The sequence below is a fragment of the Rattus norvegicus genome, chromosome 1 (assembly GCF_036323735.1).
Source record: "Rattus norvegicus strain BN/NHsdMcwi chromosome 1, GRCr8, whole genome shotgun sequence".
Classification (NCBI taxonomy): Eukaryota; Metazoa; Chordata; class Mammalia; order Rodentia; family Muridae; genus Rattus; species Rattus norvegicus.
Window position 1 is genome coordinate 54,332,217 of NC_086019.1, and position 12,787 is coordinate 54,345,003.

General features: G+C 45.9%; 1 protein-coding gene across 16 annotated transcripts in view; it reads right to left on the minus strand.

Annotated features, from left to right (window-relative positions):
• The window catches only part of Pde10a (phosphodiesterase 10A), a 452,326-nt gene that overhangs the window by 18,874 nt on the left and 420,665 nt on the right, over positions 1-12,787 (minus strand). For all 16 annotated transcript variants that reach the window (XM_039089171.2, XM_039089160.2, XM_063272590.1 and 13 more), the window contains 3 exons: positions 5,854-5,996; positions 4,940-5,023; positions 2,607-2,757 (listed from right to left, as the gene is read on the minus strand). In XM_039089171.2, the coding sequence (XP_038945099.1) occupies positions 2,607-2,757; positions 4,940-5,023; positions 5,854-5,996 (378 nt within the window). The remainder of the gene's footprint in view (positions 1-2,606; positions 2,758-4,939; positions 5,024-5,853; positions 5,997-12,787) is intronic.

Below are 12,787 nucleotides of genomic sequence, written 5' to 3' on the forward strand. Positions count from 1 at the left end.
TGCAGACTTTTTTTTGTAACATTGTTCTTTGTTTTCCTGCATGGGAACTTGACGAGCAAATGAGAAAATTTCTCTTTAACTCTGGGGAAGGAGGAGGAGGCAGCAAATGCACCGAGGCATTGTGGATAAGCTCGTGGATAAGCTTGGCTGTGCATGCAGCGGGAAGCTTGGGTTCTCCTTGTTCTAACAAGGCCATTGCTACTCAGCCAATATACAAAACATGCAAACGCAGGACACGTGAAAAGAGCATGCTACATTGGAACAAGGAACCATGAAGTCCAAGAGAGTCTGCCATGTAATAAAGCAAGCGGTCTGGGCCGGCCAGAGCCAGATACCAACAGTGACTTGTGAGAAGAGGGATGAAAGCAACATGGTGTTTGGGAGGGTTGTGGTAGAAGAGCACGCCTGAGCAAGGCCAGTCTCGTGCTGGAGACCTAGGGTCCTCACACAGACCTCATGTTCCAAATGACAAGGGGCAATGTGAATGGACTCCAGGACAGCAGTGTCTGCAACTAGCTGGCAGTTTTAGGAGACTGCCTGGGGATATGTAAGGGATTCACCAGGAGGGCGTGAGGCACAGATGAGAAAGGCTTGCAAAAACTGAGGAAAGGCACAGAGGGTGAGGGCTGGATGGTGAGAGAAGTGTTAAAAGGTGGGAGAAAAGTCTGGATGCAGTTTCCAGGCATGCCAGTGGGCTCTCCTGACTGGCTATGGAAAGCAAGATGAGAAAGGTCAAACATGGTCCCCTTTTAAGGACAGAGCAGCAGCTGTGGGAGATCCTACAGGCAGCACAGGGAGTGGATGGTCAGGGGCCAGGGCAAGTGTCAGCGGTGGGCAAGGTGGAAATTGAGTAGGCAGAGTCACCCAGGCTCTGTAAGAAGGGAGGAAGGCGAGAGCCGGAGTGAACCTGACTTCCGAGACTGAGAGAAAGAGTTAACAGAAAGGTTCCCCAGAGCAAGATGAGGAAAGAACTGTGAAATAGCAAAAGGAGTTACACAGAGAAAGAAAAATGTCACATAGAATACAATACAAATTTCACTAGAACAGAAAACTATTCGTGGGAACAAGAAGCATACTTCATTTGAACCTTTTGCAGGAAACAGTAAATAATATAGCGAACTTCTGCTACAACTCAAGATTATTTTAGAAAACATATCAGAAAAAGCAAACAAACAAACAAAAAACCAACCAAGACTGTATTTTGCTCCTTCGCATGCCTGTCTGTGCAACTGGAGTATATGTGCGTGAGGGTGTGGGTGTATCACATGGGGGTGGGGGGAGTCACACATACTTGTGTGCACATACTGGTTGGTGTGCCCATGTGGAGACCTGAGAAGGACACAGGATCTCCTGCCTTAAGGCTTTCTTATTTATTCCTTTGATACAAGATCTCTCACTGGAACTAGGCTGGTGACCAGGAAGCCCTCCCTGCCTGTCTCCCACAAGCTGGGGTTAAACTGTGCATGGCCAATGCCCAGCTTGGGTGGGTGCTGGGATCTGGATTCAGGCCCTGGGCTTGCCCAGTCAGAACTCTCACCTGCCGAGCCACCTTTTCAGCCCCACATTTTACTGTGTGGTCTAAGGTGGTATTCCCCCCCCCCCCACTTCTGGAATCCACCTTCCATGATTTCTGTTCCAACTATGAGCTTGGTCTGTCAGGGCAGCAAGGGGACAGAGAAGAGCTGCTTTGAATGTGAATGTGAGCTCGTGCTAGAGGTGGCAGTGCTGATCTTGCAGTGTGATGCTTTTAGGGAGAAAGGAGGCCTGGGTTTGCAGTGCTAGTGGAACCAGTAGGCCAGGAGCTCAGAGAAGCAGTTTAGGTTTGGTTCCTTAGTGGGCTGGACATCACTGGTACTCAGACACTAGTCCTGGCCCTCAGCAATTGGCTGGGAGTGCACTATCCCCTTGCTGGATGGATGAGAAGTCTCCAACCCTTAAGACTCTGAGACTGTGAAATCTTCCAGCTTGGCGTCAGCTCTGGGAAGCTAATTGTGTACCTCGAGGCCTGTTCCCTTGTTCTGGAGGAGACCAAAAGGCACTAATGTCTTAATGATGCTAACTGCTCAGTGTTCTCAAAACATCCAGATCTCAAATCATCCAGATATATCTACATTATTTGGGGCATATGGACAGCAAGAAAAAAAATCCTAGTGAGGCAGCAGTGACATATGCCTTTAATCCTCATACTAGGGAGGCAGGAGGGGGTGGGTGGAACTCTAAGTTAGAGGCCAACCTGGTCTACAAGGTGAGTTTCAAGACAGCCAGGTTAGCACACAAAAGCCCCGTCTTGAAAGTCCAGAAAGAAAGAAAAAGAAATAAAGAAGAAAAATTCACCCTGTTAAATACACACAGGTCTTGTCAACTTTAGTAAGAAAGAAAGGACAAACAGTACACACACACACACACACACACACACACACACACACACACGCACACACACTTACTTCCTTGGGGGGTGGTATTTGGGTACAGGTAAAATTTCCAGATCAACACTTCCAATAAAGTGTGATATGTGTTTGCGTACGTGCTAAATCCATGTGATAAATGCACTTTGACAGGGACATTGCAACACTGAGGCTGGCTGGTAGGAAGATATGCACACCTACCTCAAGGTCTGTGAAGAGGCCATTGTTGTTTTGAAGTATGGCGTACATGCAGTGCGCCACCGTGACTGCATGCTTCCAGTTGTGGTAAGGAACCCGCCTATAGTTCTTCTTCACAGACATGATAAAACGGCACAATTTTTCAAGTTCAAAACTGTGTGGAGAAGAGACTGTATGACAAGGCCAGCATAGCAGTATGCATTTCAGGAGAGCCTATAGCTGAAGTGTTCTTTGTCTGTTCCCTCACATACATGTGGGCTCCCCCACATACCTGTGGACTCCCCTACACACCTGTGGACTCCCCCACATACCTGTGGTCACCCTCACACACCTGTGGAGTCCTTCACACACCTGTGGGTTTCCTCACACACCTGTGGTCTCCCTCACACACCTGTGGACTCCCTCACACACCTGTGGTCTCCCTCACACACCTGTGGTCTCCCTCACACACCTGTGGACTCCCTCACACACCTGTGGACTCCCTCACACACTTGTGGGCTCCCTCACACATTTGTGGACTCCCTCACACACCTGTGGACTCCCTCACACACCTGTGGTCTCCCTCACACATTTGTGGACTCCCTCACACACCTGTGGTCTCCCTCACACATTTGTGGACTCCCTCACACACCTGTGGTCTCCCTCACACATCTGTGGACTCCCTCACACACCTGTGGACTCCCTCACACATCTGTGGACTCCCTCACACACCTGTGGTCTCCCTCACACATTTGTGGACTCCCTCACACACCTGTGGTCTCCCTCACACATCTGTGGACTCCCTCATACATTTGTGGACTCCCTCACACAATTGTGGGCTCCCTCCTGGCCAACCATGAGCTCTATAGTCACTCCTACTTGTTGCTCCTATTATAGCCAGGAAGCAGCAAGAAAAGTAAGCCCAACTGTAATAGCTCCACTCTGCTAGTCATCATGCAGTCCACCCCCACTTAACCTCTATGAGTTTCTTGCATTTACAAAAGCATTTCCTATGCTCCAGAGGGCTCAGAAGGCCACGTATGGCATCCTCCTGGCCAAGGGCATTCTCAACTAAGAACTTCTAAGAGGCCTACGCAGATCTACAAATGCTGAGCATCTGACTATGCTTCTACAGGGAATCCAAAGCACTAAGGTACCCTCATGTTGAATGTTGCAACAGCCACACCCACACAGTACTATGAAGGAGGATACCAGTACTATTGTACATCCTGATACTGGATTATTATATATTTTTCTCAATTGAGACCCGGTCCTCTCTCAAAACATATTTAAGGTAGATTGAAAGACTGGGTGTTCATAAAACTTTAAATATACACAGCCTGTGTTTTCCTCATTCAAAGCTTTCAATGTCAGGAGCTCGAGAGATGGCTCAGCAGTTAAGAGCACTGACTGCTCTTCCAGAGGTCCTGAGTTCAAATCCCAGCAACCACATGGTGGCTCATAACCATCTGTGATGGGATCCAATGCCCTTTTTTGGTGTGTCTGAAGACAGTTACAGTGTGCTCATGTAAATAAATTTTAAAACAAAACAAACAAACAAAAAAAAACCCTTTCAATGTCCTGGAAATACCAAGTTTGGCCTCTTATGACTTTACGACTTCCAGGCAAACCCTCAACTGTCTATTAAACAACCAGAGTTGCTGGTCCTGAACTTGCTACTGATAAGCCCAGAGAAGACACAGAGCTCAAGAAGATGGACAGTGTCAATCCAGAAAAACTAAAAGGCTCCGCAGGCACCAAGACAGGAGGATGTGGTTTAGTGCAAAACATTAAGATTTGGAAAGTGAGCAAATACATCCCTGCATTTTCAACGTGTGCAAGTGAGACAGAAACCACCACACATAATAAAGTCACAAAGCCACATAGGGCGTGGCAGATGGAGAGGGTGACAGCCTGTGGTTGCTGTCATACTCCCTAAAAGAATTCCTTTGTGTGGCTGCTCCAGGTATGGGTACTACCCAAATGCCTTGTTTTAAGCATGGCTCCTGCCTCCTCCACTGCATGGCCTAAACAGCGTTAAATGTCATTTGGAATATGTGACACATTAATGAGAAATTATATCATTTAGGTTACATTTAGGTTATACCCATTTCCAGGACAAAACCTAGACTCGAGGCTGCTGTGGCTATGGCCAAAGTGGCCAGGAAGACAACAGTCTCTGGAGCGTTTGGAAAAGGCTGCATGTGTGTCTGACAGGCTCAGTCGGTTTTCATTTAAATGCTTATTCAAATACCATATTTTACCACAGTTATACAAAAAGCCTGGTTAGGTGAAAGTGTGCAAAGGAGGTTGCCCTCAGCCCCCTTTTCAAAATGAATCCCACAGGTTGTTCGTACCAGGATGTCCCACAAGACCGATGGATCATGTAGACAAAGATCCCAGGCCACATGTTCTCGAAAGGACCAATGTCAAAGTGGAATCTGAAATCAGAGGAGAGTAGTGGATCATTGGGTGCAATTAGGTCGGGCGCAGCAGCCAGCTCTAACCTCTTCTTCACCCCAACACTGAGAAGACTGCCCCTGCCCCTGCCTTCCCTGCAACACTGAGTGGAAGGGTTCCTGCAGGAATCTATTTAAAAGGCTGCCATGGGTGTCACCAGCACATATGTACTGCATGGTCCAGGGGGTCCTTACCAGAAGCAGACTGTGGTTCAGCTGAAACAGAAACTCAGTAAATGTAATACCTAAAGTTTTTGTGCCTAATAACTGTGTTGTCATTTAATAACTAAGTACTAACCCTAAACTGGAATAACTGGTGTGGCAATGGAGTATATTTTTAATGATAAGGCAAATGCCAATGTCACACAGTCACCACAAACCTAGCCTCTCCGTTGTCCAAGCACTGGGAATGGGAGGAGAAAAATGGAAATTATTGCTAAATTTTTTAATATAACTTGGAAATTTAGATCTGCGTGTGACATTAAATGCCATTTTGAATATGGGATAGAGTAACAGTAAATGACAGTATTTAGGTTACTGATTTCAAGTTTAGTTCAGATTCTGTGGCTGTTTTTTAAGACAGAGGGACTCCCTGTACATCCTGGCTGGCCTTTAACTCTTGATCCTCCGGCCTCAGCCTCTGAGCACCACAGGCCTGATCCACCACACTGGGTTTCTATTTCAGATTTCGTTATTTGAGGATACCAGAAGGAGTGACACATGAAACCACACATGATGGTCCATGGCGACCGTGGCTCTCACGCCACAGTCCGTTTTGCTTTCCTTCCGAGAAAACAACATGAGAGGCTCACAGCTCGATGTCCCGGCAGATGCGTGCTGGCAAGTTGAAGTGCATGAGGCCTTGCCATTCCTCAGAGGTGCAGATGCTGTGGTAAGACAGCTTCTCCATGGTAACCCTGTAGATGCACTCTGAGTGGCGGATCCTGTGGTACATCTGCAAGGCATGAGGAACGTGAATGGGAGACTGGTTAGAACAGTATAGACCATACTTTGGCATTGGGAGTTCAGACTCGGCATGGGAGCTAGAGTTGAAACTTGGGAGACCCACTGCTGCTCACAGTCTAGACACACTGGAGCTGTGCAGACAGACAACCTCAGAGGGACAGAACTCAAATGACTTACACCTTCCTCAACAGGAATCTTTTCTCGAGGAGAAAAATCACTGTCTTTTCTGTAATGCCTTATAGTATATTTTTACTTCAGTAATACAAGTGTTGAAAATAAAATGTATATATATTGTCAGTAAATGAACCACTTAACATTTTTAATAAAATGAGGTGTACCACACTTCTGTATCTGTTAAAACAGACACTTCGATCATTATGTGTCACCCAGGATACCAAACTAATTTCCCTGGAAGGAGTTTGCATCTTTCCCTGATTTAATTGTATTTTTGTTGTTGTTGTTTTTGTTATATTCTTAAGTGAGTTTGGGGTTTTGCCAGCACTAGATCAATGAATCCAAATGTGTAACCGGTTTGTACAATGACAACATTGTCTCCATGGAGTGGACACATAAGTAGATGGCTACACTAATGGACAACTAAGGGCTTAGCAAGCAGTGAGTGGTGAGTGCTGGCTCAAGAGGTGCCACGTCTCATCTTGAGGGAGGGGCTGGGAAGGGAGCGTCTTGAAAATAAACAGACACATTTTACTGTCCTGTTGAATTAGTAAGATCATGTGCACTTGTACATCTAGAAAATATTATATATGTGTGTGTGTATATATATACATATGTATATGTATATATATATGAGATAAAATTTAAAAAGCAATGGAGGAAAGATCAGTGTTTATACTTGTGAATTAGTAACTATATGCAAGAACTTAAAGGGAAAAATAAGCCCTTTACAAGAATTAATGTGTCATTAGTTCGCACACTGCTGTAACACCAATACAGGGCAGCTTGCCTTCTATATACAAGATTCCAGGTACATAGATACATACAAGCTCTTTGTAATAACATGACCAAAGATGAGACGCATCAAGAATTAAGGTAAAGGGCTGGAGAGATGGCTCAGCGGTTAAGAGCACCAACTGCTCTTCCCGAGGTCCTGAGTTCAATTCCCAGCAACCACATGGTGGCTCACAACCATCTGTAATGGGGTTGGGTGTGTCTGAAGACAGCTACAGTGTGCTTATATACATTAAGTAAATAAATAAATCTTTAAAAAAAAAGAATTAAGGTAAAACCATTCACCACCATTCTTAGCAATCTCAGCTACACCACAGTTTGGTAAACTGTGGGTTGTGGCCTCACATGGAGGGTGTGTGGCTGTAACATACAATAGGCTGTTATAACACACGACAATGGAAAATTCATTATGATTCAAACACATCACAAATCTGGGGTGTTTTTTTAACGAGTTTGCCTACAAAACCTCTCACACCTGCACTGTAGCCGAGGTTCCAAACACACGAAGAACACAGAAATATGGTGGTTTAACTATAGGGGGAAAGACAGTGTTTGAATCATTGCTCTTCTCTACGTAGCTATCACAGGAGCATAGTTTAGATTGTGTTGTGTAAATACTGCTGACCACTTTTATTTTTAAAAAAATCATTCAATTACTTTTGGCTTGTGCTTAGTATCTAGATTTATCAACAATTTCTGAAACGGCCTGAATGCCCTTCTGTCATTTTCTACCGTATGTTTACATAAAGCAGTGTCCTGCCATCCTCAGGCTACCACTGAGAATAGCTTCTGTGTGAGGGCATAGGTACCTGACCCTAGCTAGACTCCCTCCTATCCCCTTACCTAGGACCTGGGTGAGCCATCCACACAGCACCTGTGTTAGATCATAGACACATGATGCCAGGACCCTCTCCCCAGGCTCAGACTGACCTCAGCAGCACCTGTCTGAGGCCACATACTCACAGTTCCAGGTCCTTAGCCACCCTTAGGCTCCTACTAAGACCTGAGGGAACTTGGATAGCCAAGGCTCCTGTCCAAGTCACTTGTGAACGTCCTGAACATCAGCCAACTAACCTGACTACACTCACCTAGGCTATGCCAACCCCAAATCAATTCTGACTGTTCCCCAACTGAGCTCTAACCTAATAGATCCTAAACCAGCTAATGGATGGCAGGACCAAGCTTAGACCCAAATATCCATTCAGATGGGCCAGCAGTTCGTGCCAAAGATGTAACTGGGCAACAACTCTAGATACACAATTCACAATGCAGAACGTAACAGGAAAAACCAAGGCAATATGTCTGTCTGCCTCCCATGTTACCAACCCCATCGTAATGCCCCCAAAATGAAAGCCAGTTAGAGTAAGTTACATGGAATTCAGAAGAGCGATTGTATATTTAGAGAATCGATGAGAACATAATTGTTTAGATACAACTAAAGAGGGATGTAGTCCCCAAACGAATTCTGGGAGATCGTGAACAAACTGCTGAGTGAAATAAATAAGTCAATCAGGATGCAAAATTAGAATCAATATATAGAGAGAAATGCCGCAGAAATACAGGAGTGAGGTGAGGCTGGAGGGGAAACATCGAATTAGGCAAATCAGATGCTTAGTGGAAGCCTTGCTGACAGCACGGCTTGTGTGCAGCACAGACTGAGAGTCCTGCAGACAAGGAGCTGGGGTTCGATCATTCAGTCACGGAAAATGGTAAGCAGAACACAAAACGGACATGGGAAGACATTTGGGACACCATGGAAAGATCAAGCCTACGGATCATAGACATAGGTGAAGAAGAATTCCATGCCAAAGGCACAGAAAATATTTTCAGTAAAATGACCAAGTAAAGACTCTCGAATCCAGAGAATAGGATTGTCTGTCTGTCCAGGTACGCGATGCTCACAGGACAGTAAATGGACAGTCACGCTGCATTACAGTCAAAACCAAGCATACAGAACAAAACACCTCAAGAGAGAGAGAGAGAAGGGCAACGGCACACAAAGGTGGGCCCATCAGGTGTCTATTTCAAAGTGTTCTGCCCATGGGTGCCACTTTCTTTGGAATGACTGTTTTCTCATTCATCGTTAGTAGCGCCGGAAAATTCTGAGATGCTGCTCGTTCCTTCAAATGTTATCTTCTACATGTCAAAATATTGACTCACTTGTCAGGAGAGAGGGCAGCAGATTTGAAACGTGTCTTTCTGTGGAGGGAAGTGTGTAAATACTGTGAGAAGTCAACAAATGATCCAGGTGCTGTCCACAGACCGCAAACTCACGGGCAGCGGGGAATGGGGACGCACGAGAAAGCTGCCTCACTAACGGTCTGAGGAGGAGCTTGCAAACGCTGGATGCTGAACACAGCTGCTGCCTCTTCCTAGATGCAGAAGGCCACCTGTCATGGGATATTGGCCACCCTGGACAGGACAGGACTGTGTGACATGTGAGCCTTTAGAGGTCCTCTACACCCGAAGAGCACAGTGTGATGTTCCGTTGACACTGTTCACCTGAAAACTCAAGCAGACACTTCCCTTACATCCTCCCAAACCTCTGTGGCCTCCTCCTGGCTTTCTGCCCTGGAGACAACCCCACAGGCGCTGGCATGAAGGCCACCTGCCCCTGGAATTCTCAATATTCAGGGCAGTTCCGTGCCCTGTAGCCCAGCCTAATTCTATGATGGCGGTGGGAGTAAGGGTACCTGCTCTCCGTTTCAAGGTCACAACAAAGTAGTTACAGATAATATTGGTCCTTTACACATGGCCATCATCCAATCCTTGCACGCGACAGCATCCAATCCCCAAACTCCTATTTCTGTCCATGTCTTTTACAGGAGAGTAGCCAACAACCTGGTTGAAGGGTTTTGTCATCTTTTTCATTTATAAAACTATAATGCAAATATATTAAAGCATATCATTCTGTCTAAGCATTTATTCGTGTATTTTTCACCATTTGATGTCGTGCCTATGCTAAAATTAATTACTACATAGATTGGCTTAATTTCATACAAGAAATAAATCAGTTTTGGATATGTATGACATTTCTCATTTGGTAAATAACCTTCGATGTGGACGTTAGAAAAATAATACAGTCTAGGACCCGACTGTGGACTAAGGAAAACAGAAAATTTTATGTCCTAAGCTCTTTATCAGTTATCCACATACAGTAACTGGGAGTTAATCTTGGACTCTGTGTTAGCAGGAGGGACTTTTAGGAGAAGTGACTGCTGTTGGTCTGACACTGAAGTCTGCCCAGATGATCAATCGGTCTTTGGTACTAGGACACAGAAAAGGTACAGGTCCTCAGAATCTCACCGTGAAAACAACCTGGGGATGCAAGGGTAGCCTCCTTCTACTGCAAAGTAGAAATACATCTTTTATACTTTATAAAATGGAACCCAGCTTCTTGGCAGATAAAATACTTAGTTAGGCTTGTTCTGAGTACCAATCTATGTACCAAATCCCCCTGACAGTCCAGTAGCCCTCACAGATGGGGCGATTAGAAGGCACCTGTCTTAAATGTTCACAGTAGAGAGCCACTTAAGGGTGGAATAATTCTCATGACTGTGGACTCTTGTCACCTCCCTGAGTTGGATCTCTTTGTCAGTAATGAACTGCAGGCATGTAGGTGGGTTCCTTAATTCTCTTTAGCCAGGTCCCCATCTGTGAACTGAGGACATAGTGACCAATCATAGGGGGCTGTAAACAGCTGGTACCACTGGCTGGTGACGGTCATTTAACATTTTGCATTGGTCCCAGATGACCATCAGCTCAGCATGCTGCTCCCCCTGGCTGCTACTGTCCTCTGGCGAGGATCAAGAAGTGTCTGACCTGAGTAAGAACGGTGCCCTGTATTGCCATGCTACATGCATTACATCAACTGTGTCTCTCTGTACCTAACACTCCTGTGAGGAATACACAGCAGAAATCAGGAAACACACCACTGCTGGGCATTGGCCCCTCAAGTTACAGTTAGTTAGGTTAACTTTCGGGACATCAGAGACTTAAACCGAATTTTACTAGTTTAAGTTAAGCATTCCCTCTACCACTCATTTAATTTGCATTTCAAATAAAAACCTTTTTTAAGACCTGTACTTTTAATGTGTTGTTTTTCAATGGCATCAACTGATGTCATTATTAACACCAAGTGGATCCTCTTACACAAATCCGAAGACCAAACGCATGCTGTACAGAATAAGAATTTGTGCTACCACGGGCCAGAGGAACCCCCACACCAGCAGAGGTGGCTAATCCCTAAGTGGTCAACTGAGGTAGGAAAGGATCTGAGCTGTGCGGAGCTGAGCCACAGAGCTGTCTGCCCTCAGGCAGTCAGGGTGTGGAGACCCAGACTGAGACTCCACAGTAGGCTTCTGAAGCCTTTGCTACTCACTTACATATGCGGGAATTTCAAGTGGGTTTCACACAGCAAGAGCCTGGAGCACTTGCCAGAGGGATTAAGCAGTCCTGGGTGTAGAACTCCCGTGGGCAAGTATCCAGGATAAACTGGAGTCAGCAAATGAATGGGAAAATGAGTGAGAAATACAAGTGGGCAACACAACCCAGAGAGATCAGAACCCAGTGTTCCTTCCGATAGCTCCGGGCCAATCCACTCCACAGCATGGCCACACACAAAGTCAACCAGTGGGATATTTCCCGGTTCTGTGACCCCAGCCTGGAGATCTGAAATTTCCTTCTTGAAGACAGGCCCTACCACACTCTGTATGCAGCACCAGAATGAGTTCCTCTACGCTCAAACTGAGTGGGGGCAAGTGTAAGAGTTTTCTCCAAACTCTTTACCCAGCCAAAGCATAAATAAAGTGGGAATTGGTGATTTCTCTCCTGGGAGTGTGTAGTTTGTCTTCGAATGGGTTTCAATGGTCCCTCGGCAATCTTCGTCTTCATTTTTTTTTTTTCCAGGAAATCCTGGAACCAAGCCTCCATCTTGATGAAAGGCAATTTAGCCTGTGCAGACCATTTGGCTGTCTGTTAAACAATAAATTTGGATTTCGTAAAGCAGGCTGCAGCAATAAAATACTGTATCAGAGCTGATGGGAGTCCAGAGCAAGGGGAGCAGACTGCATCTGCTAAAGACTGAGAACCCAGACATTATCACCTACATCCTAATGCCAATCCCAAGGGAATCTGTCATCAAGGCTCGCCTGCTGAGGAATATCAGGTTCAGAGGCACAGGCTAAAGACTTCTGGCATTTCTAAATGGCCATTTTCCATTAAAAGTACTTTTAGTCATCAGGTAACTTGATAAATAAGAGGTAGCTGCTGCCAGCCAGACACACCCTTTAATTCTATGAGCAGGATGCCATCTGATATGTCCAAAGGTAACTTAAAGAGGGTCAGGGCATTCTGAGGGTCATTCTGGTCCTTGTGGCCTGCCTCTTCTTGGGTCTAGGCACCGTAAACCAACAGGACCACGGAGTCTGAGGCTCTTTGCTCAAGGACAAACTATCCTGAGTTCCCAGGATCGCATGTGTCATGACTTAGTGACAGCCAAGGAGTGGAGGCCATTTTATTCACAGAAAGCCTTTTCATATCTATCATCTTAGTAAACATGAATATTCTTCAAGAAGTGAAGCTTTCAAGATGACCTTGTCCAGTCACCTGCTTGGGGCGGTCATGCAGCAAGGTGCCTTTCCTACTGAAAGTACACTCAGGGCAGCAAGGCTGACCTGCCTACAGGGTACCAGGAAAGCTCGAGAGGGGATGCCCACACTCAGGATGGGGGTCTTCCCTTCTATAGCTGCACAGAGCCTGGCCGTGGGGAGCCCAGAGGAGGGGGGCTCTGTTGCCATCTTCTTTGCCAGC